The 27,306-nt window shown below is 56.8% G+C and overlaps 3 protein-coding genes across 9 annotated transcripts in view; 2 read left to right on the plus strand and 1 right to left on the minus strand.

Moving 5' to 3' along the window:
* Positions 1-6,074, plus strand: part of CCDC13 (coiled-coil domain containing 13) — a 51,531-nt gene extending 45,457 nt beyond the window's left edge. For all 3 annotated transcript variants that reach the window (XM_004754261.3, XM_004754262.3, XM_045089012.1), the window contains exons 14-16: positions 1,603-1,757; positions 4,633-4,747; positions 5,303-6,074. In XM_004754261.3, coding sequence (XP_004754318.1) covers positions 1,603-1,757; positions 4,633-4,747; positions 5,303-5,555 — 523 coding nt within the window. In that variant the 3' untranslated portion in view covers positions 5,556-6,074. The remainder of the gene's footprint in view (positions 1-1,602; positions 1,758-4,632; positions 4,748-5,302) is intronic.
* HHATL (hedgehog acyltransferase like) lies at positions 1,661-20,107 on the plus strand. 4 transcript variants are annotated; one of them, XM_013057145.2, is made up of 12 exons: positions 1,661-1,757; positions 12,762-12,880; positions 13,289-13,356; positions 13,893-14,006; positions 14,124-14,318; positions 14,670-14,879; positions 15,223-15,394; positions 15,858-16,002; positions 16,122-16,157; positions 18,927-19,128; positions 19,531-19,672; positions 19,872-20,107. In XM_013057145.2, the coding sequence occupies exons 2-12, from the start codon at positions 12,775-12,777 to the stop codon at positions 19,994-19,996; spliced, it is 1,515 nt and encodes a 504-aa protein (XP_012912599.2). In that variant the 5' UTR covers positions 1,661-1,757; positions 12,762-12,774; the 3' UTR covers positions 19,997-20,107. The 4 variants fall into 4 exon arrangements, with proteins under 4 accessions (XP_012912599.2, XP_004754325.2, XP_004754324.2 ...); XM_004754268.3 differs by lacking the exon at positions 1,661-1,757 and adding an exon at positions 6,231-12,214; XM_004754267.3 differs by lacking the exon at positions 1,661-1,757 and adding an exon at positions 6,231-11,054.
* KLHL40 (kelch like family member 40) lies at positions 17,743-27,306 on the minus strand. Of its 2 annotated transcripts, XM_004754271.3 has the most exons (7): positions 26,859-27,302; positions 25,812-26,597; positions 24,361-24,521; positions 23,821-23,928; positions 23,453-23,638; positions 21,674-21,820; positions 17,743-20,864 (listed from the first exon to the last, which is right to left on the minus strand). In XM_004754271.3, the coding sequence occupies exons 1-7, from the start codon at positions 26,970-26,972 to the stop codon at positions 20,753-20,755; spliced, it is 1,614 nt and encodes a 537-aa protein (XP_004754328.1). In that variant the 5' UTR covers positions 26,973-27,302; the 3' UTR covers positions 17,743-20,752. The 2 variants fall into 2 exon arrangements, with proteins under 2 accessions (XP_004754328.1, XP_004754327.1); XM_004754270.3 differs by having other exon boundaries at positions 25,812-27,306.

Consider the following 27,306-nt stretch of genomic DNA (forward strand, 5'->3'; position numbering starts at 1 on the left):
TTGCAAATAAAGTTTCAGGGAACATGCTTGAACAAGTCAAGTTAGTAGCTGAATAGCTCTGTTAGTATACAGCTTTGTGTTGGTAGTTGTATGCTGTTGATAATTGTCACCATTCTGCTCCTTCTTCACTCTTCACTGAAGTGGAAGATCACTTCCTCCAACACTGTAAATTTCCAGACCTCCACTCTGATTTGCATGTGTGTATGCAACCCTTTGCTTAGGTTACATTCCAGGGAGTCCTGGCCTTCTAGCTGAATCTTTTGTATCATAGAAGTCTGAAATGCCATACCTACCCACAGGAGAAACTGTAACCCCAGCCTCAGTGAGATTAGAGACATCTTTCATGTGAAATGGCCAAATGGCAGTATCTTCAAGTCCCATGAATTCATGATGAGCATATGGAAAATAATAATAAGTCATAACAATAAATAATAATAAACAGAAGGCATTCACTAACCCCGAGAAAAGCAAAAAAATTAAATAAGAAAGAAAATGTGATCATTGCCATGCTCCATGTTTGAATAATTATTCTAATGTAACTCCCTGTGGTAGACAGGATTTTTGTCTCCCATGCCCTTCACTCCCTGCTGTTGTGTCTGAGAACACTTTATGATATATGGCAAAAGGGACTTTGCAGATGTAATTATAGTTATGGGCCCTAAAATAGGAAGATTATCCTGGATTACCAGGTGGGCCCAATCTAATCACTTGCGCTCTTAAAAGCAGAGAAATTTCTCCAGCTGGGGTCATCCAGAGAGATGCTACAGAAGAAGTCAGATAGATTCAGAGCATGCTCAGGGTATCTGTTTGGCCTTGAAGCTATAGAGGGCCAAGGGACCGCTAAAAGATGAAAATCACCCAGCCAACAGCCAGCGGGAAACTGGAACTGAATGCTTTTAAATAACCTGAGTAAGACTGGAAGTGGACTCTCCCCCAGAATCTCCACGTAAGAGTCCGGGTCAGCCAACCCCTCTGATTTTGGCTTGTGGAACCTGGAGCAGACTAACCAATAGAGCCTGCTGAACTTTGACTTTCAGAACTGTGAGATAATAAATGCGTGTTGTTCTAAGGTGCTAAGTTTGAGGTAATTTGTTACAGCAGCAACAGAAAACTAATACACCCCTTACTATTAATTTAGCTGAAAAATGGTATGTAATTACCTTGGGAGGTGGAGGGGTGATTCTGTTTGGTAAGGGCTGACTCTGTTTGAGAGGGCTAAACTCAAGCTAAATTCTCGTGTTGCGTGACAGGAAGTCTAAAGATTATATTTAAACCTTGGAAAATAGCAGTATAGGCATCTGTAGAAATACGGCAGTAAATATTCAAAGAAACAGCTCAAAGTGTTCTAAGCGATTGCTTCTGGAAAGCCGGAAATGGGAGTGGGGAGGAGTGTGAGCAGCTGGCAAGCTTTTCATTTTAAGCCTTGGAGAGAACTATATGATTTTTAAACACATGTTCCTGTGTTCCTGCAGTAAAAATAAAGGACAAGTCACACCACCACTGGTGTAAGATGCGCCTGCCTCTCTGAGAGCCAGAGCCGCTGGGGTGGGGGCTGCCCCTACCTGCCCTGGGGTACAGCAGCCCTTCCTGTCTGATCCCCAGGGTAGAGGAGAGCAACGGCAAGCTTCTGGAATCTGAGAAGAAGCTGCAGGAGGAGCGGCACCGCAGCGTGGTGCTAGAGCAACATCTCGAGAAGATGCGCCTGGAGCCTGGGAGGACGTCAGTCAGCCAGAGAGCAGCCCCCAGGAGCAAAACAGGTAGGGGCTGGACCAGCGGCCCCAGTGTTGGGGCGGGGTGGAGGCAGCCTTGCTGCTAATGGAGGAGCCCATCAGCAGCACCGCTTCAGTCCCTTCGAGAAGAACATGGGAAACAGAGGCCTCCATCAGGGTGGCACTCTGCCTGCCCGTGCTGCTGGGGTCCTCTTTCCTTGGCCTCCTGGTCAGAACCAGGAGCCCCAACAGGCTCGCACGTGGCCCTGACTCAGACATCTGCAAACCCTTCTGTGGGGTGACCGTGCCTCTGCCAAATGACCTCAGCTGCCACCCCCACCCCAGCCCTGAACCCTCTGCCCCAAGCTGAGGCTGTTTAGAGTTGGTCCCGGAGCAAAGTTGGCCTGCAAAGAGGCCTGGGCAGCAGTGGCTGACCAGGAGAAGACTCTGTCTCTGCTGCTGGCTGCATTTGAGCAGGGATGAAGTACGCAGGGGTGATGGGGCTTCTCCATAGGCCTGGGAACGGGGCTGCTCCATCTTCTGTCCCACCATGCCCAACATGCACCCTCCATGGTCTAAGATGGTGCCTTTAGCTTCCCCATCAGCAGCAGGAAGGAGAGGAAGGACAACCTGCTCCTCACCTTTTAAGGGCACGAGGCTAAATCTGCTTGTGTCACTTCTGCCTTCATCCCTAGGACAGATCCTAGTCACATGACCATGCGTAGCTGCAGAGGGAAATTTTGTTGTCCTCAACTAAAAGATTTATTTCTCTAACACAGTGATTTTTTTTAAAAGATTTTATTTATTTATTTGAGAGAGAGAGCACAAGAGCTGGGTAGAGGGAATAGGGAGAGGGAGAAGTAGACTCCCCACTGAACCAGGAACCTGATGTGGGGCTTAATGCGGGGCTCAATCCTAGGACTCTGGGATCATGACCTGAGTTAAAGGCAGACGCTTAACCAACTGAGCCACCTTGGTGCCCCTAACACAGTGATTCCGGGTGTGATCCCCAGACCAGCAGCATCAGCATCTTATGCGGCTGGGCCGAGCTAGGGGTGCAGGAGGCCAGCACCAGAATCCAAGGAGGGAAGAATCTTTAGTACAGAGGGGCTAGACCTGCCTCCCTCTAATGTCCCCATCCCAATCCCCAACAGGCTCTGGAGTGGAGGTCCATCCCCCACTGCCCTGCCTCTCCACACTGCATTCTATCCCCCATCCCCTCCCTTAACAAGGACACTCAGACCTTTGTCCCCAGCCCAGATAAGATCATAATGCTCCAGAAACACATGTCAAGATGAGGTACAAAGCAGAAGTTGTGCACTTTTCCCTTATCCCATCAGCAGAGCCGAGAACTCAAGGGCCCTTCCAGTAGCTGCTGAGGTCCAGGCTGGGGAAGGTCCCAATAGGTTAGCCCTGCTGGACCTTCAAGAATAGGTCCTCTAGGAATTTGGTGTCACTAGGTCTGGGGCTTATGTCCTGAGTAACCCAACCATGGGGTGCTCAGCCACAGCAGAACAAATCATTTTAGTTCTGCCTGGACAGCAAAGAGCATCTGCTTGACAGAAAGTGTCCTTGTGGTCTTTTCCACCTGCCGGCCTGTGATGTGGGCAGAGCACCACTACTTCACGGATTAGAGCACCACCACCACCCCCATCTGTAGAAAGAGGAGACCTGAGTCTGGAATTTGGTCCCTCCAATGGCAGTTACACTCCAGTGAGGAAGATGGGTAATTTACAAAAACAAAACAAAACAAAAAATAGTAAGAGATATGCTAAGTCAGATGGAGGCTGGGGCTGGGGCTGGCAGCTGAGGAGGGAATAGGAGGCACTGAGAGAGCAGCTGGTTTCCAGGAGGCCTGTGAAGACCTCACTGAGGAGCTGGCATCCACACAGAGATAGCAGGAGGGGCAGGCGATGAGGTGTACAGATACTTTACAGAAAAGCAAGTGCAAAGGCACTGCAGTGAGAGCTTGGCTGGAGGCTTGAAGGAATAGCAAGGCATAGCAAGTGAGGTTGGCACGTGGTGAGGGGAGGGGAGCATGAGGCAAGCTCAGAGAAATGACAGAATTCTGAGGAGCTGGTCTGATCACTTAGGGCCTCAAGGTAAAAAAATGAATTCACCCAGGCCTCACAAAGCTCTGGAGGCAAGAACTATTATCCTCGTTTTACAGATGAGAAAACCAGCTCAGAAAGGTTGATGGTTTACCAGAGGCCACACAGCAGGGGGTGAAAACCAAGTCTACTGATGCCAGGTGATTTTCCCTGGGCCACACCATCCCTAAGAACCACGCCACCTCTGAAGGCCTTTTCTGCACAGGTTTTCTGATGCCGGATGGTACCCAAATTCCTACCAGTCACCTTTGATTTCTTTTTCTGAGTATTCTGTGGCCTCTGGCCCTGGCCACCATGGACCCCCTAAATGAATGTAGGGAGCCGGTCAGGGTAGGCCTTGGAGGCAGGGAGGACTCAGTGGTATGAGGGCATAAGAGACAGTGGTGATCTAGACTCAGGCTCAAATGCAGAGCAGACTTCAGCCCTGGCTGCCTGCCAGAAACTTGTGAATTGCAAAGATGGAGACAGTCAGGAGAGGACCCACCTTAGTAAGCACAATCAGGACTGTAGAAGAGACCAAAGCGTGAGTCCAAGGGAATACAGAGCAGGCATCAGGGAAGGGAGGCAGCCCTTGTCCTGCATCTTAAAGAAAAAAAAATTTAATTGAAGTATAGTTGACACATAGTGTTAGTTTCAGGCGTAGTGATCTGACAACTTAATAGGCTATGTGCCATGTCCTCCATCTTGAAGGAAGTATAATGTTTCAGAAAGTGGGAAAGCAAGAAATAGGCAGTGGAGTGGAGAGGGGGGAAGGAGAGACTTTACACAGGGCCATGGCCTCATCACAGAAAGTGGCTGCTGCTGCCCCACAGGTCTGCCCACCTCCAACACCAGGCTCAACCCGAACGGGAGTGAAAGGAAGGACCCATCCTTCACCCAGCTCTCCAATGTGCCCATGGAAGCTCAGATGGAGGAGCTGACCACCAGGTGCTCTCCTGTCCCATCTTCCTGAGGGTGGCATTGTCTGGGTGGCAGTACTTCCATGGGCAGAAGGATCATGTCTCTCCCCATTTGGGTTGTTTGTCCAGAAGGCCGCTGCCTGCTGGTCCTGGATTCTAAGCCTGCAATTCAGCAGCTGGCCATCAGAGGGCAAAGAGACCCAGCTGCATCTCTGATGGCCTCCAAGTTCCAAGAGTTTGACTAAGCCTGGGTTGCTGAAGCCACTTTTCTCACTCAGTTAAACTTTCAGGGTCAAAAACAGTGATGTTCAAGGAAGGGTGGGGGGACCCCTACAAATTAGTACTCATCCTTGAGGCAGCCAACATTTGGGGGAACTACAGGGTGCCAGGCCCAGGGCTGTGGGCGGGTACAGAGAGGAATCCCACATGGTACTCCCCCAGGGTCCAGGGGAGGAAGGGAGAGGTCAGAGAGCTGCAAGAGCAGCTGTGCCACCAGCCCTGTCCCCAGTACCCCTGTACACATGTGTGCTAGCACATGTATGCTAGCGTGGGCCACACTGAGCCCTTTCTTCACGTGGCCCAGGCTGGCCATCCAGGTGGAAGAGAATGAAATGCTGAAGGCTGCCCTGGGCAGTGCCCTGCGTGGAAAGGAGGAGGATTTCCGAATGTACCACGAGACCCTGGGCCAGGTGAAAGGGGTCTTTCTGCAGGCCCTGCGGCAGCAGAAGGCGGACACTACCAGGATGGTGGCCCGGGGTCAGCCTGGCGGGACGGGCAGCCTTAGGCCCGGAGAGGCCTCCACTGCTCCCGGAAGCCAACCTGGGCCAACCAGCTAAGCCCCTTCTCCTGGAAGAGGTTTCCCAAGGGTGGCCAAAGCCAACACGTCAGACCTGGAGGGCAAAGGAGAGGCCCAAGCAGAGCCCCGGAGGTGAACCTTGAAACTGGACAGGCCGGACAATGGCAGTGGAGGAGGTCCAGCAGCCCTCTCAGCGCCAGCAAGAGATTGGGATGGCCAGCCAGCTGTGGAAAGACAGAGGCAGCCCCTGAGGCAGGTGCTCATCGCCCTTGGCCCCAGCCCCAGCTGGGAGGCCCTGCAGTCCCACAGGACTCCATCTGCACGGGACAGTCTGAGGGCTCCAACTGCGAACCTCCCCCAGCCTCACCCCTCCACCTTCCTAGGGCATTACCCCCACACTCCCCCAGCTACCCCTCCATGGCTCCATCTGTGGCCACCCTGACCTTTGAAGCCTTGGCGGCACATGCTCCCCACCACTTTGTCAGCCCACTCTTCAGGGCTCTTCCTCAGCTGCAGACCTTCGGACTGATAATAATAATGACTATTTTCACAATCGTCACAGGTCCCCAGTGAGTGAGCATCTGCTGTGGAAACCTGACCCCGTCTAGTCTTCTAGTGACCCAGGGATTTGTCACTCTCTTTTGCTGATGAAGAAACGGAGGCTTTTAGAAAGGAGTTGGGCTAACATTTAACCCTGGGTGGGGGGGCTGACTACAAAAGCAGGGTCTTCCAAGTTGAGCGATTCGCTTACCCCCAGCCAGCTGCTCCAGGAGTCCTCTCCATTTGCTCCCACAGGCTGCAGCTAGTGGGTGCTGGTGAGGGGCGGGGAGCGCTGGGCAGGAGCTTCAGGCAGGGAAGGGAGGTTCTGAGGCAGTGAGTCCAGTCCAAGGCACAGTGTTCCTCTTTCATGGCCAATTAGGGGTGAGCCCCCAATGTCCCTCTGTCACAGCGTCATCCCCCCACCTCACTACATTCACAGCCCTGGGGAAGGGTGGCCCTAAGGAAAGTCACCCACAGCCGTACAGACCAACCAGACCTCTTAACCACACGTGGGTACACAGAGGTCCCCACAAAGCTGCAGGTGCACAGAAATACCTAGACCCAGGAGCACCCAGCAGCATGGTGCATACACGCGCCCCCAGACCATGTCAGCTCCAAACTCACAGGCCTGCCACATGGGCACGTGCTCACACCCCAGCACACGAAGACCAGTCACTTGCATGGTGACTCACAGGTGCGGGCATGCGGGCCATACAGAGACCTCCTGGAGGGAAGCCCTCTGGGGCTCCTGGGAACTCTCCGCTCAGGCCCTTCCTCAGGGGGTGGGGCTGTGCAGGTACTGTGCGCTGCCCACCCCCCAGCCAGGACACCCCTAACCCCATCTGGAGTGGCACAGGTCTAGAGGTACCCTGGCAAGTACAATGAAGGCCATCAGGATGAAGCCACAATGCTGATGGGGTCCTAAGTGTCCCAGGAAAGGAAGAGTTTATCTCTGATTCCTTGTGAAAGGAGCTGGCCAGGTAGAGCCAGAGAACTGAGAGGCCCTGTGCGGGAAGGGACAGTGTGTGACGGTGAGGAGTGGCCTAAAGCAGAGTTAGGGCACCAGACCGAATAGACAGTGCCTTCCCCTGCAGGCATGGGGAAGCCCCCACAGGGGGATCTGAGTGTGGGCAGTGCATGCTACAGCCCTCAGTGGGGTCCCTGGGAGGGATAAGCAGGCAGAGGACCAGCTGTCCTTCCTCAGGGAGGCAGAGGCAGGGCTCTCCTCAGGGAGCGCCAGGATGGCATCACACACATCCTAACCACTGGAGGGTCGTTTGGCTGCCCTTCCTGGCTCGGGGGGCATCTGAGAGAGAAAAGGACATCAAGTAACAGGGTCTGAATAGGTGGGGGTGCCTGGGGCACATCTCTTTCCCCATTCATCAGCTTCATGACCTTGGGCGTGTTACTTAACCTCTCCAAGCCCCCATGTCTTCATCTGTAAAATGCGGACAGGAATAGAAGCCTCCTTAAAGGGCTGCTGTTCTATGTGTCAGGCACGGCGGTGTCGGCCACCGTCTACTCAGCTGGCCGGCCATCAGGCAGTGAGTGCCACTGGCACACCAGCCTCTTCAGGCCTGTGAGGGGCCCAGAGGTCAATCTGACTTGCTGTTTTCAGGGAGCTCCTGGTCAAGTCAGATGGCATAAGAAGTAGGGCCACGAGGAAGCAGGAGGTTATGGGATGCAGAGACGGAATGCAGCCCCTCAGAGCCTCTCACCACCTGTGCTGAGGCTTCCAGGCTCATCACCCAGATTTGGATGGAGCAGGGGCTGTTTGTATTTCCCTGAGGGGTTGGGGCTCGGGGGTGGAAGGGGAAGGCCCAGGAGAGCCAGGGAGCAGAGCTTTCTAAGGCAGGGAGGGGTTGTCAGAGGGACTAAGGACTGGGGCCCTGAGGATCTGGATGCAAGTGGGCCAGGCATAGAGTGGGGCAACCTGGTCTGTCCAGCTTAGTGCCCATGGTCCCTCCCAAGCCGCACCACCTGTCCCTGGGACCCTTCCCTCGGGCGGCGGGGCAGTGGGTGGACAGCAGTTGGGCTGGACTTGCCTTTCACAGATGAGAACACTGAGGTCTGTGCCCAGAGCCAGAGCAGGAGGAGGAGGAGAGGTGCTTGGAGAGCCGAGGGGCAAGGACAAGTAAAAGGGCTGGGCTGGGGAGAGGCCTCACGTGAGGACTCTCCCTGGCTGCACCTCAGGCAGGTGCGGGAGGCCTGGGTGCTCAGGTTCCTCCACTGACAGGTGTGACCTGGTGGAGCTGTGGGTGTGGCTTGGCCACCATCCCCACGAAGGCCTCCGGGGCACCACCACGGAGCTGGACAAGGTAACAGCCTGGCTTAGGCTGATTCAAGCTCCAAATACATTCCATTGTCATGGGACCCCTCCCTGCTTTCAGCAGCTCAAGGCAGGATGGCCTGCAGTGGTGGTCCTCTTCTGAGCCCGCATATGCAGTGCCAGGAACCAGCCTCCCCTCTCCCTCTGCACCACCAGCGCCAGCGAGCCCACAGTCACCCCACCCATTCTCCACAGGCACTGCCTGCAGTCCCCAAGCCTTGCATATACCCACTACTCTCCATGCATTTTTACTTCGAGCAACAACACACCGAGAAATGAAAAGAGACGCTGAGACCTGAGAGAATTGCCCTACCCCTGCCCATTACAGCTCTCCCAGGGGCCCTGGCTGCCTTCGAGATGCTGACCCAGGCCCTTGTGCTGGTCTAAGCCCAGTCTGCTTCCTCCCCTTGTTCTGTGGGCTGATCACGCCAGGCACCCTTCTTTGCCACTACCCTCATACAGGATGGAGCTGGCCTTGGACTGTCCAGCGCCAGGTCTGAGACCTCCCGAGCCCTCTATCCAGCCTGCCATCCCCAAATGCCAGGCTCCCTGCAGACGCCACTGTGCACAGCTCCTGCTATGTGAGCCCTGCTTCTCTGGGCTTCTTGGGTGAGACCTCTGTGGCTTTCTTTATGAGCAATTCAGTGAGCCATGCCCTTCATGGAGTGAGTCATGGAATCCCCCCAAAAGCCCAATGTCAGAGCAGGCCCATTTACAAATGAAGATCTGAGGCTCTGAGAAGCAGATCCCACCAGCGAGGCAGATCTGGGACTCAGGAACAAGTCAGCTGGCTGAACCTGGCTCTTGACTGCAGAGCCAAACCCCCCATCTGCTTCTCTGAGCCATTCTCTTTGAGTCTCATGGGCGTACCAACTAGATGGCTGGCCCAAGCTGGTCACAACGTGCACCCAGGGTGGATGAGTGGGGTTCTTGCCTGCAGGGTTATCAGCCCCAGAAGCTTACGGGGCTGAACTTCTTGTTCATCAGCATCCTTTTCTATCAAATGGGGGAAATGGAAACACCTTCCCTTGGGGTTGTGGTGTTATTAAAAAGAGTAAGTCCATGTAAAGCCTTAGAACCATGTCCAGCTACTGTGATTAACTTACTGCCCTTCTAACAACCATTGACTCTACCTTGGGACTCTGCTCAGCTTCACCCCGATGCCCACCCCTATCCAGAAAGCCCTCCCTAACCCCTGTATTCTGGCTGAGGCATCCATCCCTGATGCTGGCCAACTCGAGTGCCCATGATTCCAACTGCCGCCCTCACCCAGCCTCTATACTGTGCGGTAATCTTGGTGTACACTTCTTGGGGGTGGGCACCAGTGATGAAGGCCTCCATGTTGTTCTGTTGTGTCGTTCTGATGCTGAGGTCTCCTTGCTTCTTCCTCTGGGCCAAAGGGTCTGCTAGGGAGGAATCTCATTGCCTAAAGGCATTGTGGGAGGGTAGGGGACTCTCCCCTTCTCAGATCTTGGTCAGGCTCTGGAAGTTCCCTTATTAGGGGGTGGAGGAGGGTCACAGGGCACACCACCACCTTTCCCCATCCTCTGCTGAGCCCATGGCTGGAGTCCAGGGATCAGCAGGAGTTCCAGGACCTGTCCTGTGACTTGTTACAGTCACACAGCTCCTTCAAACCCCCAGACCCCATGTCCCGCTCACTGCACATGCCTGAATTGGCCCCCACAGAGAAGGCACAAGGACACCCAGCTCCCCTAGACTCTGGGGTCCTCTTCCTAAAGGGTGTTCTTGTCCTCTTGGCAGGTTCTTTAGGATATTCTTACCCATTGGGAAGGAGGGGCTGAGGCCTTGGGTGCCCCTTGCATGAATGAGGGACATGTCCTGCTGCCCCCAGAGGGCTTCTGGTTGGTTAGGGACATTCAAGAGATTCCAGTCACTCCAAGAACCTATTTAAGCCTTGCCAGGTGACCCTGCTAGCACCTCGCCACCTGGACAACTGCCTGTGGGACTGGGCTGGGGTATGGGACCCCCTCCACCACGTGTCTCATGCCAGTTCCAATCCTACCAGTCAAGCCAGTCCTCCCCCAGACACTAACACCTGGGCAGCAAGGATTCTTGATATAGTGAAATGAACCAGGACAGGGGACTGGATGGGACAGCCCTTGGGAGTTCCCAGGTAAAGATGTGGGCTAGAGTATGGAGCTGAGCATGCAGTGTGCATGTGCGTGCATGCGATGGGGGCAGGGCTCACAGGAGGCCAGTGCGGGTTTCCCAGAAGACTTCCCGGAAGAGGGGAGTTCTGGTCAGCAGGGAGAGAAAGGCACAGGCTCTACAGACCAAGAGAGGCAGGCTGAAGTGCGGTCCAGGTGTCCCTGTTAGAGCCTATGCCACTAGCCACCCCTTCCCCCACCCCTGCCCCCCCACGATCCTCCCTGCGGCTCCCTGTGGCCAGCAGCTCTGCAGCGCTCCGCTCTGCTCCACTCTGCTTCACTCCACTCCGCTCTAGGAAGGCCACCTCCTCCCTGCCCTCCTCCACCCTCCTCCTCCTGTCACCACTCACCGCTCATAGCCTTGAAGGGGTGGGGACCCCAGGCCTGGACACACCCCACTGTGGCCCCAGAGCCTAGCTGGTCGGACGGACGCACGGTTGGACGCAGGACCCCAGAGCCCCGAGGTGGGCAGTGTGCCAGGGTCCCTCACAGCCTTCTCAAGGTCAGTGCCAGTGGGGAATTCAGCTACTCTGGGGTCCTTGAGACCCGTGGAGCCCACCTTAAGCCCCTCATCCCAGACTTCAGGTCCCAAAGCAGTCTTTACCTCAGGTGTGCCTGAGGCAGGCAGGATCAGGGGGCAGGGGGCAGGACTATATCCAACAGGCCCAGGTCCGGGGGTCTATTGGAAGAGGTCACAGGCCAGGGGCCAGCCTTGGTCCTGCTCATGGAGGCCTCACTGGGGACACCCCGCACCGGCCATGGGGAGCTAAAATTGGAAAGTGGCAAGTGGGAGGCAGCTGACAAAGCTATTTCTCGGGCTCTTCACTGTGCTCCGGTTTCAAGCTCCTGCTCCATTAACCCGATCCTCCAGGCCTCCCTCCCCCCACCTGGCTGATGAGGAGACGCCTCAGCCCTCAGGCCAGCACTGCTGAAGTCAGTCTGGAGAGCCCCCTGGTATGGGCAGGGGCGGAAATGCTCTTCTCTTATCTGAGATTCCAAAGGGCTCCCTGGGAACACACAATCCTGTCCCATGCTCTCTGTGTGACCTTGACAGGTCCCCTCCCCTCTCTGGTCCATGACCCCTCTGTATATGAAGTGGGGAGAATGCCGACTCTGGGGGGCTGGGAGAGCTGGTTACAATGCTGGGAAAGGAAATTTGGGGGAGGAGGATCAGGGTGGGAAACCGGGCCATGCCAGCCACCTCTTGGCCCAGCCCAGCCCAGCCCAAGAAAGTGCTTAGACACATTCTTCCCTTTAATTTGGCCCTGGGTCTGTTACCCAAGGCACCCTTGGGAAAGCCCAAGTCCAGGCTGGAGCATAGGAGAGACATACAAGGGGGTGGCCCATCCTGGAGACAACTAGGCCCTGGAAGAAGGGAGTGGCTAGCCTCACCCTGAGCCTGATACTGGTCAGCACCTTGGACAGAGGCCAACGCCCTCCCTGGGGCCCTGTCTGGCCCTGCCTGGCCCCACACCCACTACCCCAGGGCACCTCTTCAAATAGCACCTCCTCTAGCCAGTATCCAGGGCCTGAAGACACAAGCACTGAGAGTGGGCTGGTGTAGTCACGGACACAGGGCAGGGAACAGGGAAGTGGCGGGCTGGGGCTCAGGGGCTGGTTGGGGCAATGGGAATCAGTGAAAGGCTGGAGGCTGAATGAGAGGTAAGAAAGCTCAATACTGGGGACAGGACCTGGGAGGCCAGGAGATCTCAGGGAAGTGAAGGCAGCTCTGGAGGGGTGTGGGAATCCGAGAAGAGGGCATGGGCGGTGGGGGGCGGGGGGCATTGTCAGGAACTGAAGAAGGTTTACTGAGGGGGTTGGGGGTCCTGGGGGTGAGAAACATGATTAAGTGACATAGATGGAGTCCCCCCCCCATGTGAAGGTCACCTGAGGCCTTGGCAGGAACCGTTCAAGCAAAGGGTGGGGACCAGTCCACCTGAAAGGTATGAAAGGGTCAATGAAGGTAGGCGGGCAGGCTGAGAGTGAAGATTACGCTTTCAAAAGCCTTCAAATGGATGGGCGGGAGCTAGAGCAGCAGCTAGAAACAGGTACTAGATGTTATGGTGTCTGGGACTAGTGGGGGACTGGAGAAGTAGGATAATAGCTTGAGATCCCATATGGGATCCCCACCATCTCCACAGGGGACCATCAGGTAGGGCGAGGCAGGGCTAGGGGGCAGCAGTACCCTCACCCAATCTGTCTCCCCCAGCGCCACCCAGGCTATGGGCATCAAGACAGCGTTGCCTGCGGCGGAGCTGGGCTTCTACTCCCTGGTGCTGAGTGGGGCTCTGGCCTATGCTGGTCGGGGCCTCCTTGAAGCTTCACAAGGTAACAGCGGGCTCTGGAGCAGGGAGTGGGATGCTTCATCCCCTGCGGGCTTCAGGGTTCCACCCAGCAAGGTTATAAACTTCAAGGCTTCAGACCCTGGATATTTCCTAAGCCCAGGGGTTTGGGCTGAGTTAGGTGAAGTCACAGGGAGAGACAGATGCAGAGGCCCTGACAGAGATCTGCACACAGAGCCACAGAGAGAGAAAGAGAAACTCCGACCCTTGGAGGTATAGTCAGAGACCTGGCCGGAGACACACAATGAGATCCAGAGAGAAGTAGAAGCAGAGAGAGAGAGACTTAGACCCATTTCCATCTCCCCAGGATCATGGTCAGCCCAGCTGTAGGGGCAGGTGTGGGTGTGGGCGTGAAGTCCCCCCAGCCCCCACTGAGGCCACACACTGTTTTCAGATGGGGCCCACCGGAAGGCCTTCCGGGAGTCTGTGCGACCTGGCTGGGAATACATTGGCCGGAAGATGGTAGGTCCCCCACAGCCCTGGGTCCCTGACAGAGGTCCCTGATCCCGGTATGTCTCTCACATCCCAGACCCTTTCCAACTCTCCCCATTCCAGATGTTCCCATGTAACAGAGGGCTCACGGTGAGGAGGGTCTCTGGCTTGAGTCTCAGAGTCTTCTGTTTCTCCACTGGTCCACCCTGTGTCTTCCTGGGGCCACATCAAGCCTGCCCCCAGGCACTGCTCATTTAGGAAATAAATTGAGACATGTTTCAGCAGGGGCCCCCAGCACCGTCTTTCCCAGGAACAGTGCCATGAATGGTGGAATGTCAGGCAATATGCCGAACAGAGGGGCAGGGCAGCTCACACACCCCATCCGTCATTTCTCTCTACCTACCTGGCTGGTACTTCCCCCAGAGGAGAAGGCGAGGGCCTCCAGCCATGGCTGTCCTCTAATGCATAAGAATACGGAGGTTGGGGAGGTGCTGGGGCTCTGCTCAGCCAAAGTACCAGCCCATCCTGCCCCACTACCCCTCCTTAACTGCCCCGGCCTGCCCCAGGACGTGGCTGACTTCGAGTGGGTGATGTGGTTCACCTCCTTCCGCAACGTCATCATCTTCGCCCTCTCTGGACACGTGCTATTTGCTAAACTCTGCACGATGGTTGCCCCCCAGGTGAGTTGAACCTGAGCCACCCCAACCTCCCTTGCCAGCTCCCCCTGAGCTACAAGTGTTGGGGGTCCCACCTCCATTTGTATGGATAGATAAACCATCCCTTCTCCCTGTCCACAGCTCCGTTCCTGGATGTATGCCGTGTATGGGGCCCTGGCTGTGCTGGGCACAATGGGCCCTTGGTACCTGCTGCTACTGCTTGGCCACTGTGTCAGCCTCTACTTGGCCTCACTCTTGGGCCAGCCCTGGCTCTGTCTTGGCCTCAGTCTGGCCAGCCTTGCCTCCTTCAAGCTGGATCCCCTAATCTCCTGGCAGGTGTGCAGTGGGGAGGGGGAAGGGTAGAGAGGGGGAAGGACTAGGACCCCAACTTCTCACCCCATCCAAAGCCCTCATTTCCAGAGACTCCCCAAGCATTTCCTTCACTTCCCACCTGTCTCCAAGTCTCTGACTGGGGCACATGCCTGCCCACAGAGTGGTCCCCTCCGCCACAGCGAGGACATGTCCTGCTTGTTCCCTGTGCTATCCAAACAGTTAACATGAATGAGCCCTCAGTGGCTCTGCAAGAGAGGAGGGAGAAGGATGAGGCTGGGCCCCTGTGGGAAGCTGGGTGGGCTTCCCAGAGACAGGGGCAACTGGTGAGCTGGCGGCCTGTTCTCTCCCATCCAGAGCGGGTTGGTAACAGGCACTTTTGATCTTCAAGAGGTGCTGTTTCACGGGGGCAGTGGTTTCACGGTACTGCGTTGTGCCAGCTTCGTGCTGGAGAGCTGTGCCCACCCTGACCGCCACTACTCCCTAGCTGACCTGCTCAAGTACAACTTCTACCTGCCTTTCTTCTTCTTTGGGCCCATCATGACCTTTGATCGCTTCCACGCCCAGGTGAGTGGACAACCTGTGGGCTTCCAGAGCAGGGCTGGGTCTCCCTCTCCAGACAGGGGCTCCCATCTCAGCTAGGGCTCCCAGGATAGGTTGCGACCTCACCTTCAGTCATGACTCCAGGATGAAGCTGTAATATCCAGCCTCCTCAGACCCCAGCTTGGGGCCACATTCCCTGCTCAGACAGGGGTCACAAGCCAGGGAAGTGACTCCAGGCTCAGGGAGGGCCGCCAGGATGAAGCCACCTCTCCCCTCACCCACGGATCCCCAGTTGGTGACCCCCCCCCCATTCAGACCCTCCTCCGGCAGGCCTTGCCTCCCCACTCAGACACTTCGCATCTCCCAGATGAGCCAGGTGGAGCCGGTGAGGCGCGAGGGTGAGCTGTGGCGCATCCAGGCCCAGGCCGGCCTCAGCGTCGTGGCCATCATGGCCGTGGACATCTTCTTCCACTTCTTCTACATCCTCACCATCCCCAGTGACCTCAAGTTTGCCAACCGCCTCCCGGACAGCGCCCTCGGTGGGTGCTCGTCTGGGCCAGAACACGGGGCTGGGAAAGACAGAAAGACAGACCCTCTGCGCCCCAGGGCGTCATTGCTGGGGAGCTGACAGCTGAAAGGGCACAGCACCGATCCAAGGGTGGGGGAGCCGGGATTTACTCTATGAAATGCTTGGGACTTGGAGTTAGCTCTGCTCTGTGAGGCCAGAGCGATAGCTGCAGAGCCTGCCTCGCAAGGGCCTCGGATTGATTTCCACTGCCCCAATGGGGTCTCCCTGGGGCGGGCCGTACCAGCTCCTCCCCCAGGAAATGGGGGTGTGGCCTCCGTGAGTGCCGGTCTGCCAGGGCCTCCTCTACGACCTGACCTGCGGAGAGAGGCTGTAGGGTAGGGCCCGGTTTCCTGCCTTCCCACCACAATTTGGGGGATCCTGGGAGCGGAGACCCACATGACTCCCCCCAGGCAGTGACGACACCCTGTCCCCAGCTGGCTTGGCCTACTCAAACCTGGTGTACGACTGGGTGAAGGCTGCCGTCCTCTTCGGCGTGGTCAACACCGTGGCGCGCCTTGACCACTTGGACCCACCTCAGGCTCCCAAGTGCATCACAGCGCTCTATGTCTTCGCTGAAACGTGAGTGTGAGATCCGCGGGAAACACCGCAGGGATCCTCACCCTCCTGTAGCCTCTTTCTCCCATTCCCCCTGAGCTCTACTCCTGGCTGATTCACACCCATCCGCTCTCCTCCCACAGGCACTTTGACCGTGGCATCAACGACTGGCTTTGCAAGTGAGTTGGGGTGGGGGGGTAGGGTGGAGTAATGGTCACAGCCATCTCCTGAGGTGTGTGACTCCGGCAGTGCAGAGATGGGTCCACGTTTTAAAAGATTCCCTGAGCCAGAGGAAGCAAAGAGGGGGTTGTGGCAGTGGGCTAGGTGAAAGGGGTTTGGACATGAATGGGGGCACTGGAGGTGAGAGAAATGGTTGGAGTCAAGACACACAGCAGGGACCCTGGACAGGACTTGGCCATGGATTGCAGGGATCAAGAAGGAGAAGGAAATGGCCCCTAGATTCCTTTTTGCCTGGGAAGATGGAGGGGCAGCATTAGAGAGGGGTTTTATGTGAGAAATGGTTGGAATCCGGGAGATATTCTTGTGGAGATTCAGGGAGGTTGCTGGGTCTGAGGGTCTGGAGTTCAGAGAAGCCTGGAGGACTGATGTAGCTCTGAGCTTTATGAGTGTGGGACGGTGGTCTTTAGTCCTTGGGAGTGCATACGTCCCAAGGAGAGAGAGTAAAGAAGAAGAGAGAAAGTGCAGCTGGGATTGGAGCTGGAAGGACTCCCACTGGGGGAGAGAGGAGAGTGGTAGAAGGGACTGAAAAGTGCGGTCAGAGGAGCAAGTCAGGACAGCATGACAGTCTGGAAACCAGGAAGACCACCCAGGCACGGTGGGGGCAGCTGGGTCAGATGCTGCTGGGGAAGCTAGCTAGTGAGGGGGAGACAGAGGAGTTGCTGAAGGGAGACGTGAGGTGTCTTAAGACAGCAAATAGTGGAACATGCCTGGTTGCTAAGAGGAAGTCTAAGTTTGGGAGGCAGGATAGAGAGGTGATTGACAGAGTGAGGTCTCCAAGGAGGGAGGAGGTGATGGAACCAGTGCTAGGCACAGGCGTGGCTTCAGGACAGGGAGGAAGAAGAGAAGCCAGCATGGGTGCAGGGTGGCGGGTTAGTGTCAAGAAGTAAGGGTCCACCTGAAGCCTTCAGTTTTCGCCATGAAATAGGAGGCAAGGTCAGCAGCTGAGAGATGCGGGGTTTGGCATGGAGGGAGGCAGCATCTTCATGGCCCCTTTCTTCTTGCCTAGATCCCCCCACCACACCTACTCATCATTGGGGGGAGAGATAAGGGTGGATTAGCCACTGCAGAGCATGGCAGAAGAAGCTGACTAGAGAAACCTTAGCACTGAGATCCCGGGTGGGGTTGGAGGTGGTGGATTTATGGACTCTAACACGTGAAGGTATGAGATATTCCTCACCAGGGCTTAGCTTCTTGGGTGCAAGTGAGGAGAATGTGGGTGATTGGGCTCTTCCCGTTGGGTGGGAAGAAGTGAAGGATAAGGGGTTTTAGGTTATTTATAAAGATGACTCATTGGATTTAAGCCAGTTAAAGAGGATGGTAAAGATAGGATCTCAAGGTGAGGAAGAGAGGGAGGAGTCTATGAGATCCCAGTTCTCCAAAAGAACTGGAGCTGGGGGCCACATCAGGAGGGGGGGAGTGGAGAATGGTAACTAGGACAGAATGAAATTTCAAGTGGTGACAAAGTTGGAATATGGTGTGGAGAAGAAACCATTGGAAATGAACAGGTCAAGGCATGGAGAAGTGTTACTCAATGGGTCTTCTACTGAATTTATTTAACAAATATTTATTGAGTACCTACTATGTGCCAGGCACTGTTCTAGGCACTGGGGATACAGCAGTGAACATGGCAAAGACTCTGAACACATGGAGCTTACACTCTAGTGGGGAGAAACAGCCCATAAACAGGTAAACAAAATATATATAAGATAATTTTAGAGAGTGGTAAGCATTATGAAAAAAAATAAAACAAGTGTGATGGGATAGAAGCTGGCCACAGGATAGAAGCTTCTATAGTTGTGGTCTGGGGAAGCCTCTGTGGGATGATATTTGAATTGAGACTTGAGTGATAAGGAAATCTAGGGAAGAGAATGTCAGGGAGAAGGAGCAAGTACATAGGCTTGAGGCCGGAACAAGCTGTGTATATCTGAGAGACAGGAAGGCAAGAATGAGGGCTAACTGGTGGGTGTGAGGTCAGGGAAGGAGGCAGAAACCAGACATCATGGGATCTTCTAGCCTTAGTAAGGAGGTGGTCTATTCTAATCGTAATGGGGAGCCTTGGGGGCACATTTGATTGTGGAAGTCCTATGATCTACTCTGACTGCCATGTGGAGAACGGATGGTAGGGGGCCAAAGGCAGAGGCAGGGAAATGACTTAATTGACTCTTGCAATAGAGAGGAGAAGACGTGCTGGACAAGTAGTGGTAGTGGGGGTGGCAAGCAGCAATCAGGACTGCATAGAACCCACAGAACTTGCTGGCTTGGATGTGGGGAGGGGAACTGACAGTCCAAGATGGTGCCAAGGCTTGAGTAGAGGGAAGTGTCATTATCTGAGATGAGGATGCAGCAGGTTTCGACAGGGATGGGGGACTCAGTCATTCAAATGAGATGTCTAGTGACAGTTGGATGTGTGAGTGAAGAAAGTGAACTAAAGACATAGATCTGGGGCTCATCAGCCTAGAGACGGTGTTCAAAGTCTTGGGTCAGATGAGATTGCTTGGGGAATGGATGAGAAGACACCGAAGTTCAAAGCTGAGCCTTCCTCATTCTGAACTTGGGTAGAGGAGGACCAGGCATCTGAGATCAGGAACATGGGACATTCTCCAGGATGACAGTGTTGAGGAGGGCTGCCCTGTGGTATATTCTTTGCCTTTTTCCTACTTGCCCTCTCCCACACCCCCTGCTGGTCCTTTCTCCTGCCTTTCTTGCAGGTACGTGTATGACCACATTGGTGGGGAGCACTCCGAGGTGATCCCAGAGCTGGGGGCCACTGTGGCCACATTTGCCATCACTACTCTGTGGCTTGGACCTTGTGATATCGTTTACCTATGGTCATTCCTGAACTGCTTTGGCCTCAACTTTGAGCTCTGGGCACAGAAGCTCGCAGAGTGGGGGCCTCTAGCACAAATCGAGGTGAGTGGGAAAAGTTGGGTGCAGGGGTTGGCTGGGCCACTGGAGGGGGTGGCCTTGCTGCTCTCTGGGATCTTCCAGCCACATGTAGAGTTCCTGAAGAGTTCTCAATCCAGAACTTTCTCACCACGACTTCCTGGCTATCAGTGCAATGGCTCCCCCTGTGGGTATCTAGCACCCCCTTCTGTGGAGTGTGGACACCTGGGCCAGGCTGTGTCAGTCAGACCCTCCTCTCTGTCTGGTGGTCAGTATTCCCATCTTTAACAATGAGGGAGGGCTGCCCTGGGGACTCTCAGGCACCCAAGCTCATCCCCAGGACCTGGGGTAGCCATGTGGGCAGGGTCTCTGACCCATGGTGTCCTCTTTCCACTGGCCCTCTTGCCAATGCCTTCTTGGACTGGGCAGGCTTCTCTGTCAGAGCAGATGTCTCGCAGGGTCCGAGCTCTCTTTGGGGCCATGAACTTCTGGGCCATCATCATGTACAACCTTGTAAGCCTGAACAGCCTTGAGTTCACAGAGCTGGTCGCCAGACGCCTGCTACTCACAGGTGAGGGATGGGGGTGTGGACACAGAAAGTGCCAGGCATTCACCTTGAGGACTGTGACCTCCTGAAATGCCGCCATTGCAGCCCAACACCCCGGGGACTCAGCAGGGAGGGCCAATCATGTGGGGAGAGGCATGAGAAGGAAAGCGTCACTGAGGCTGGGGTCCTGCTCCCAGGCGTCGATGACCTCTTCCCCACACAGGCTTCCCCCAGACTACTCTGGCCGTCCTATTCGTCACCTACTGTGGTGTCCAGCTGGTGAAGGAACGAGAGCGAACCCTAGCACTAGAAGACGAGCAGATGCAGGACAAAGAGAAGCCGGAGTAGCTGGGAGGAGTAAGAGGGAAGAGGAATGGGCACTGCTCAGCTACTCCCGGGTCCGGCCCAGGTCAGGCCGGAGGGGGCCTGACCACTAGAATAAAAGACTTTTCTACCACAGTTCGGCTATTCCCTGTCCCTTCCACCAGCAATCTCCTGGCTTCTTGTCCATGCTGTATGAGGAGGTGGGGTCTCTGAGCCCCAGAGAGGGGGGGGGGTTAGGCTCTAGGGGCACCAGAATGTGGAGACAATACACCCATGGAGTGCGGAGGCCACTGCCCTGGGCAACCCAGGCGCTCAATCTGGCATCTTCAACCACCTGGTCACGGACTCCTGGAGGACCTGATTCTAGACCCTGAGCTACTTGCTCAGAAGGTACTTTATTCCTTCCCGGGCTGCCGAGTGTGCTGGAGACGGATGCTCCCCAGCTGACAGGCAAGGAGATGGGGTCCTGTGGGTACTTCCTCCTTGGCACACAGGTGGTCTGGGACGGGCCCAGAATGCAGCTTGGGACACCCCCCTGTGTCTCTGGTTCATGGAACAAGAAGACTGGGGAAACGGGGACCGGAGAGCCCTAAAGTTCCTGGACCCTGCCAGCAAGTCTAGGACTAGGCAGCGAGTTCTCCTCTGCTGAAGAGCACCCCCATGGCAGGACGGGATCCAGGTGGACTCTGGCCCCTCCCCACATCCTCTTGGGAGCCCCCAAAATCCAGGCTCGTGTGGCCGCAGAGTGGGAGGGGTACTCAGCTCAGGCCTCGGGGCTGGTCACATCTTGGTCAGGCGCAGCACGTTGAGCCGCACAGGAAGGAAGGTGGCGCCGGCTGCGTAGGCTATCTCCCGCAGGACACCCTCCCACTTCTTCTCATCCTCATTATATCTGGCGGTGAGAGGGAGGAGTGGGGACAGGGACACAGAGCTGGGTCAGCAGAGTGGGCCCCAGCGGGGAGGGGTGGCTGAAAATGTCCCTGAAGCCCCAGGCCCATCTCCAGAAAGGTCTGGTTCTGGAGAATTCTCATGCCCTAGGAAAGGACCCCCCAGCACAAGGCCCACCCCCCAAAGAAGAGCCACCCCACGTTCCAAGAAGGGTCACCTCTCCAGGAATGTCACACTCCTCCAGGAAGGCCTGCATCTCCACAGCACCTCCTCTGGAGAATTCTGTACTCAGCACTCCACATGTCCCCCCAAGACCCCCTGTCCACACGTAGCAGTGGGAATAAGGGCAGTTTCAGCAGGTGCCCCAGGTACCGAAACCTCTTCCCTCCACCCCCAGAAAGGGCCAGCTTGGAAAGTGATGGTTCTGGGCAGTTGGGGTCCAGCTTCTTCTCAATCCTGGCCCCAGCTTTCCCCTCCAGCAAGAGTACTCAGGACAGAGTGGGGAGGAAAGACCTGGCTCCCTCTTCAGGGCCCCCTCTACTCCCAGGGGCCCATTTCCATGGGTCTGGGCCCTAAGCCTGGGCCAGCTCCTGGCTGCGGCATGCTTGAGCCTTCTCAGTCGGGTGTGGTCCCCTGTGAGCCCATAGACACCTTGCCAGTCAAACGGGAAAGAACCGGGCTGAGCCGGGCATGTCTGCTGTCCCTTCCCCAGGGGGCTCTCTGGAAGAGGATCACCCTATCCCCAGATGAGCTTCCCAGGTGTCACTGGGGGGCATCAGCCTTGCTTGGGGACTACCCTGGGCCCAGGCTCACCTCCAGATGTCATTGAGCTCTGTGGGGACCAACTCTCCAGACTCAGTCTCCAGCGTGGCAAAGCCACCGATGGCATACAGGGTGCCCGCCAGGCTGACCAGGCTGAGTGAGCTGCGTTCCTGGGGGAAGGCCTCGAAGGGTGCCCACCTGGTGGGAAGGAAGGGGCGTGAAGGGGTGTGTCACCCAGGGGCCTCGGCAGCCCCAGCACCCACAGCTGTAGCTACAAACCCCTTGGAAACCTGAATCCCAAGCACCCATGCTCCCAGCACAGCCTCCTGTGTCCTGACCCTGCTAGCACTGCCCTCTGGTCTTCCCCATTCTCCTGCCCCTCCCATTTCCCTTCACGGCTCCCTGGTCATAGCATCCAGTCTACCCTGTGCTATCCACCATGGATTCCCCCAGTGGCTCTCCTTTGCTCCTGAACTAATTCTTCCAGGGGAGCCGCCCTCCCCTGATGCCCGTGCCCCACCCTTCTTCCCCTCTTCACTGCCCAGTTATTCTCAGGGTCTCTTCACTCCGCTCCTCTGACCCTGAAATTGGGCCTTCATCCCTATGCTCCAAAACAGCTCTCCGGTCCCCAGCCACCACAGAACATAAAATCCAGGCACAACACACATCTCTGTTGATGTGACATTCTCAACTCCCACCTGCCCACCTCCCACCTGCTCTCATGTCCTCAGATTCCTTCCTGGATAATGCATCCACCCCCACAATCCCTGGGGCTTGGGCCTTAGCTTCTCCCTCTTATACTCTCTCTCCTGAGGGAGTTCATCCCCTCCGTTTACTGTTGTACCCAGATCTCTCCAGCTCAGCATTTCCTCCGCCCTGATGGGCTCCTCCTGGGCACTCCCAGGCCCCTCAAATCCACATGTCCTAACTGGACCCTCTAAGTGCTACTCTAAGTGTGACCCGTGGACCAGCAGCATCAGCAGCACCTGGGCTGGGATGCAGGGCGGGGAGGGAGCAGGGGTTGTTAGAAATATACACTCAGGCCCTTCCCCAGGCCCGAGAATAAGAATCTGCATTTTAACATGACCCCTAGGAGATTCGTGTGCACATCACAGTGGGAGATGCGCTGGCCATGTGCGTCCCCTCTGCCTCATCTCCGTGGTGCCCCATCTGCAGGCTACCACCCCCTCCCACTCTATGACTATACCCTTGCCTCCTGGGAAATCTCTAATCTGTTCTCTGCATCAGCTGTCACCTAAGACATACAGATGTGAGCCTAAAACACATCACAGGCGTTTCACCGCTCTCAGGATTAAGTCCCCCAGCCCTGCTTGCCCCCTCTCCAGCCCCAGTACCCCCATCCTCACTTCCCCATCCCCATCCAATCTTTCCTCCAACAGGCCTGCCTTTTCCCTCCTAACTGCCTTGGCACCAACTTTCCTTGGCCTGGGGCATCCTTCTCCCGCCATCCCTTTTGCTGGCGAAGTCCAGGTGGACTGCCGGTTCAGTTTTCCCCTGACCGCCCAGCACCAGACTCCTGCCCAGTATGACTCTGTACAAGGAACCAGGCGTCTCCCCCCGCACTCCTGGGAACTGTCTCTTGCAGACCACGCTGGCCCTAACCCTGGCCCCAAATCGTGGGGGAAGCCCCCCTCATGGCTGATCAGGAGAGAGAGGCTACTTCTGTGCTGATGTCCAGGGGCAGCAACCATGGTTCCTGCCAGGGCCATCACAGAGCGAGCCAACAGGTCCAAAGTCACACAGCCAGGCAGTCACAGTGGGGCCCTTGGTCTCTGGCTGCCTAGGGAAAGGGGCAAGAAACAGCCATACTTGTTGTCTGTAATGCTGTACACTTCAGCTGAACTGGTCAGCCCCGTGTCTGTGACCCCAGCGGCTACAAAAATGCGGCCATCGTGGACGGTGGCCCCGAAGAGGGAGCGGGCCGTCTGCATGGGTGCCAGCTCCTTCCACTCGAACTTCTTAGGGTCGTAGACGCACATCTTCTTCAGGCACTTCCTGGGGGATGGAGGACAGTAAGTGAGAGGGCAGAAGCCTGAACACAGCGCCGCTCCTCTGGTTCAGCCGCTCTGGATGCCTTGCCCAGGCAGCCCGCACAAATCCCCGACAGCCTGGGGAGACTGTGCTCCCGCTCTGGCCTACAACCCTGCTGCTGCCCTCGCTCCAGTCCCGAGCCTTACCTGTCACTGCCTTTGCCGCCAATGACGTAGACCAGGTCCATATGGGAGAGCACCGCGTGGCCGTACACGGCGTAAGGCAGAGGATCCGATTCGCCCCATTTGAACGACCTGGAGGAGACAGGAGTCGGGCGAGCGCCGGGTTCAGGAGTGAGCTGGGTCCCTGCCTCTGCATTCACCCACACACCCAACACATATCCGGGGTACACCCGATGTATTACCGGCACCTCTCGGGTGCCCGCTCCCACTCAGCGGCCCACCGCTCTGCCCCTACCCAAATCCGCCTCGGCCCGCAGCCCGGGATTCTGGTCCTGGCCCCGGCCGCCGCCTAGTCCCTCAACCCCGCCCCCGGGCCCCTCAACCCCGCCCCAGCCCCTGCTCGCTGGCCCCGGGCTCTGGCTCTGGCCCCCGCCGTCCTCTCAACCCCGCCCCCGGGCCCCGCCCCAGGGCCCCCAACCCCGCCCCCAGCCTCCGCTCTCAGTCCCGGGCTCTGGCTTTGGCTCCAGCCGCGCCCCTCTAACCCCGCCCCGGGCCCCAGCTCACAGACGGTCGTAGCACATGACCGAGTCTAGACTGCGCTCGCCGTCCTTGAGCTCTCGGCCGCCGACCACGTAGATGGAATTGAGAGCCTCTCCCAGGCCGAAGAGGCAGCGCGGCGAGGGCAGCGGCGGCATCCCCAGCCACTCGGAGTCCAGGTGGTCAAACTGTGGGTCAGGCGTCCAGTCAGCCACCGGCCCCACACCCCCCACTCTCCCAGCCCAGCACAGCACAGCCCCACCACCCTGGGTCACAGATGAGGCCGGGTCTCCAGGTAAGGCCAGCGCAACCTGGAGGCCATCCCTGGAGGCAGTACCCTAACCTCCCTCCAGGATGAGAACCAGGGAGGGCCCCCGGAGGTGGGCGCCCAGAGACCACATCACAGCACCACAATGGGGCCCCTCACGCAGAGCCATGTCCCTTCCCCAGTACAGCTCGGGAACTGAGGCCTGCCTGCCCTCCGTTTTCCACCCAACCCCACTGTACAGAAAACTGTACAGCTCTACCAACCATACCCAAAAGTCTGACGCCCTGTTACACCTCCACAGTCTTACATCCATATCTGTGGCTCAGCTTTCTGAGGGAGCAATGTGCCGATGGGCACTTTATAACCATCTATAACCTTCAAACAACCTTATCAAGCAGGAAGAATAATATCCCCAGTTACAAACGGAGGCCCAGAGAAAATAAACAATGCCCACGAAATACCTTGGCTGGAAACTGCTGGAGTTGCCCCCTTCCCTCCCTACCCCCCCCCCACATTTAACCCTGATGCCTAGTTGCCCCTCAACATTCTCTACAATTGGTCAGGCCTCACCAAGCACACCACTCACTAGGCTCATTCCAATCCGTGTCCCTTGCTCACCATTCCTCAGGCAGAAGCGCCCTAACTTCCCTTCATGTGTCCAAATTCCACTCAAATGGCAAGACCCAAACCTACATGGCCAGTCACTAGGAAACCACGTCTGCCCTCTGAGATCCTGCAGTACCCTATGACTTGGACTGGTCACCTGACTCTACTGGTCCTTTCTGGCCCTCAGTTTTCTCATCTGTACAGTGAGAAGACTAGGCAGGATGGTCCCTGTGTATAGGACACTCTTATTCTATACTCCAGTCCTGGCCTCATGCCAAGGTCCTGCCCCAGACCCTTCCACTGCTCCTCCTTCTCACTTTGCCTGATCCCAATCCCTGTGCAGAGAGAGGGCCTCCAACATACTAGACCTCCCTGGGGCTCACATGCCCCTGAAACTGAGACATCAGTGTTACACTAATTGCCAGTTGCCTATAACTGTCTTCAACCTTCAGGTAAGTGGCTGTCAGTCAACCTCTCTGGTCTACATCTCATCTTAGACACAGTGGCACCCCCAACAAGTAGACACAAGTCTCTCATGGGCCCCAAAGCTGACCCCCGTTCCCAGAACCAGCACTGGCTGCCCCTCCCAGGGCTGGGCAGGCACCTGCAAGAAGTAAGCACTCATGGGGTCCTCTTTGTTGTCCTCGTTGTAGAAAAGGCCCCCAGCCACAAAGACCTGGTTCTCCTTGGTCACGAGGCTGACATGGTTCTTGGGGATCTGGGTAGAGAGGGAGGCACAGTAACACTCGTTGGCTGCCGGATCATAGGCCACAGCCCCCTCCTCACTGATCATGAAAATGAGGTCCTGCAGGAACATGCCAAAGCGCAGAGTGTCATTGAGGATCCCGGGTAGGATGCGTTCCGCCTCCTCCTCCTCGTCCTCCGCCTTGGCTTCGCCCGCGCTCTTGTCAGCGGCCTTGGCCCCTGCTGCCTCCTTCCCCTTGTCCTTCTTCTTCTTGCGTAGCACGGTGAGGCGGCCCTCGTGCGCGTCCTTCACCATCTGCACCTTGCGCAGCAGCTCCGGCTGGGCACGCACGAGAGGGTGTTTCTCCACGCGGCTCTCCAGAAAGGCCCGCGGCAGCAGGCGGCAGCGCACACTCTCAAAGACGGTGGGCAGCGCCCGCTGGCGCTCCTCCTGTGCCTTGGCGTCGCCGCTGCCCGCCCACCGCATCACCGCCTCGAACACGGCCTCTTCCTTCTCCACATTGAGGCCGTCACTGGAGATGATGGCGATGAGCTCGTCGGCCGAGAGCCCCAGGAAGTCGGCGTCGCGCGCCACCAGCGAGAAGCGCGCGCAGATGAAGTCGCGGGCGGCCACGGCCAGGCGCGCACAGTCCAGCAGGAGGCCGAGGCGGAAGACGGCCAGGCAGTTGGCGAGACACAGGCGCTTCTGTAGGAAGGACACGCAGATGGTGAAGATGGATGGGATCTGGAAGCGGTGCGCCGCGGCAAACAAGTCCTGCACGCTCGCCTCGTCCAGCGCAATCTCTGACGTGTACAGGTAGTGCAGCACCTGTGCCACCACGTCCGGGGACACCTCCTCCAGGCGCACCTCGCCCGCGTGCTCGGGCTCGGCCAGGAAGCGTGCGCGGAAGTAGGGGCTGCAGGCGGCCAGCACCAGGCGGTGGCATGGGAACTCGCGGTCACCCACCTGTACCACACAGTCGAGAAACTTGCCGTGGTCCAGCATGTCCTTGAGCCCGTCCTGCAGGAGCGTCTGCTGATACAGACGCTGCTCCTCTGCCTGCTCCAAGCCCAGCGTCATGATGGGTGGCTTGGGGGTGCTGCTGTCTAGCCGGGGCCTCCTCTTTCTATTCCCCTGCTTTCCTTCTGGGTCACTCTTCGTCTACGCAGCTGTCTTCGCGGGGCTATATATAGAGGTGGACAGGGCCCTGTAAGGCGAGCTGCCTGGCTTCCTGCACATGACACAGAGGGGACAGCTGGGCAGGGGACCCCTCCCAGAGCGGCCTTGACTCAGCCCCGGGCGCTTATGGGACAGGGGTGGGGAATTTGGGCCTATGAGGGCCTCAATGCCTCATTTCTAAATGGAGCACAGCAAGGCCTTGACTACATTCCTTGGTCAGGCAATGCCCCTGAGG

This window comes from Mustela putorius, unplaced genomic scaffold (assembly GCF_011764305.1).
Source record: "Mustela putorius furo isolate JIRA1106 unplaced genomic scaffold, ASM1176430v1.1 tig00003834_pilon_pilon_pilon, whole genome shotgun sequence".
Classification (NCBI taxonomy): Eukaryota; Metazoa; Chordata; class Mammalia; order Carnivora; family Mustelidae; genus Mustela; species Mustela putorius.

Coding starts and splice junctions, on each gene's coding strand:
- HHATL (XM_013057145.2), top strand. CDS start 12,775: ATGGGCATCAAGACAGCGTTGCCTGCGGCGGAGCTGGGCTTCTACTCC. Junction 14,007..14,123: donor GCACGATGGTTGCCCCCCAG/GTGAGTTGAACC, acceptor CCCTGTCCACAG/CTCCGTTCCTGGATGTATGC. Junction 19,673..19,871: donor CAGACGCCTGCTACTCACAG/GTGAGGGATGGG, acceptor TTCCCCACACAG/GCTTCCCCCAGACTACTCTG.
- KLHL40 (XM_004754270.3), bottom strand. CDS start 26,972: ATGACGCTGGGCTTGGAGCAGGCAGAGGAGCAGCGTCTGTATCAGCAG. Junction 24,522..25,811: donor TGAGTGCTTACTTCTTGCAG/GTGCCTGCCCAG, acceptor CCTGACCCACAG/TTTGACCACCTGGACTCCGA. Junction 21,821..23,452: donor TACAGCATTACAGACAACAA/GTATGGCTGTTT, acceptor CCTTCCCACCAG/GTGGGCACCCTTCGAGGCCT.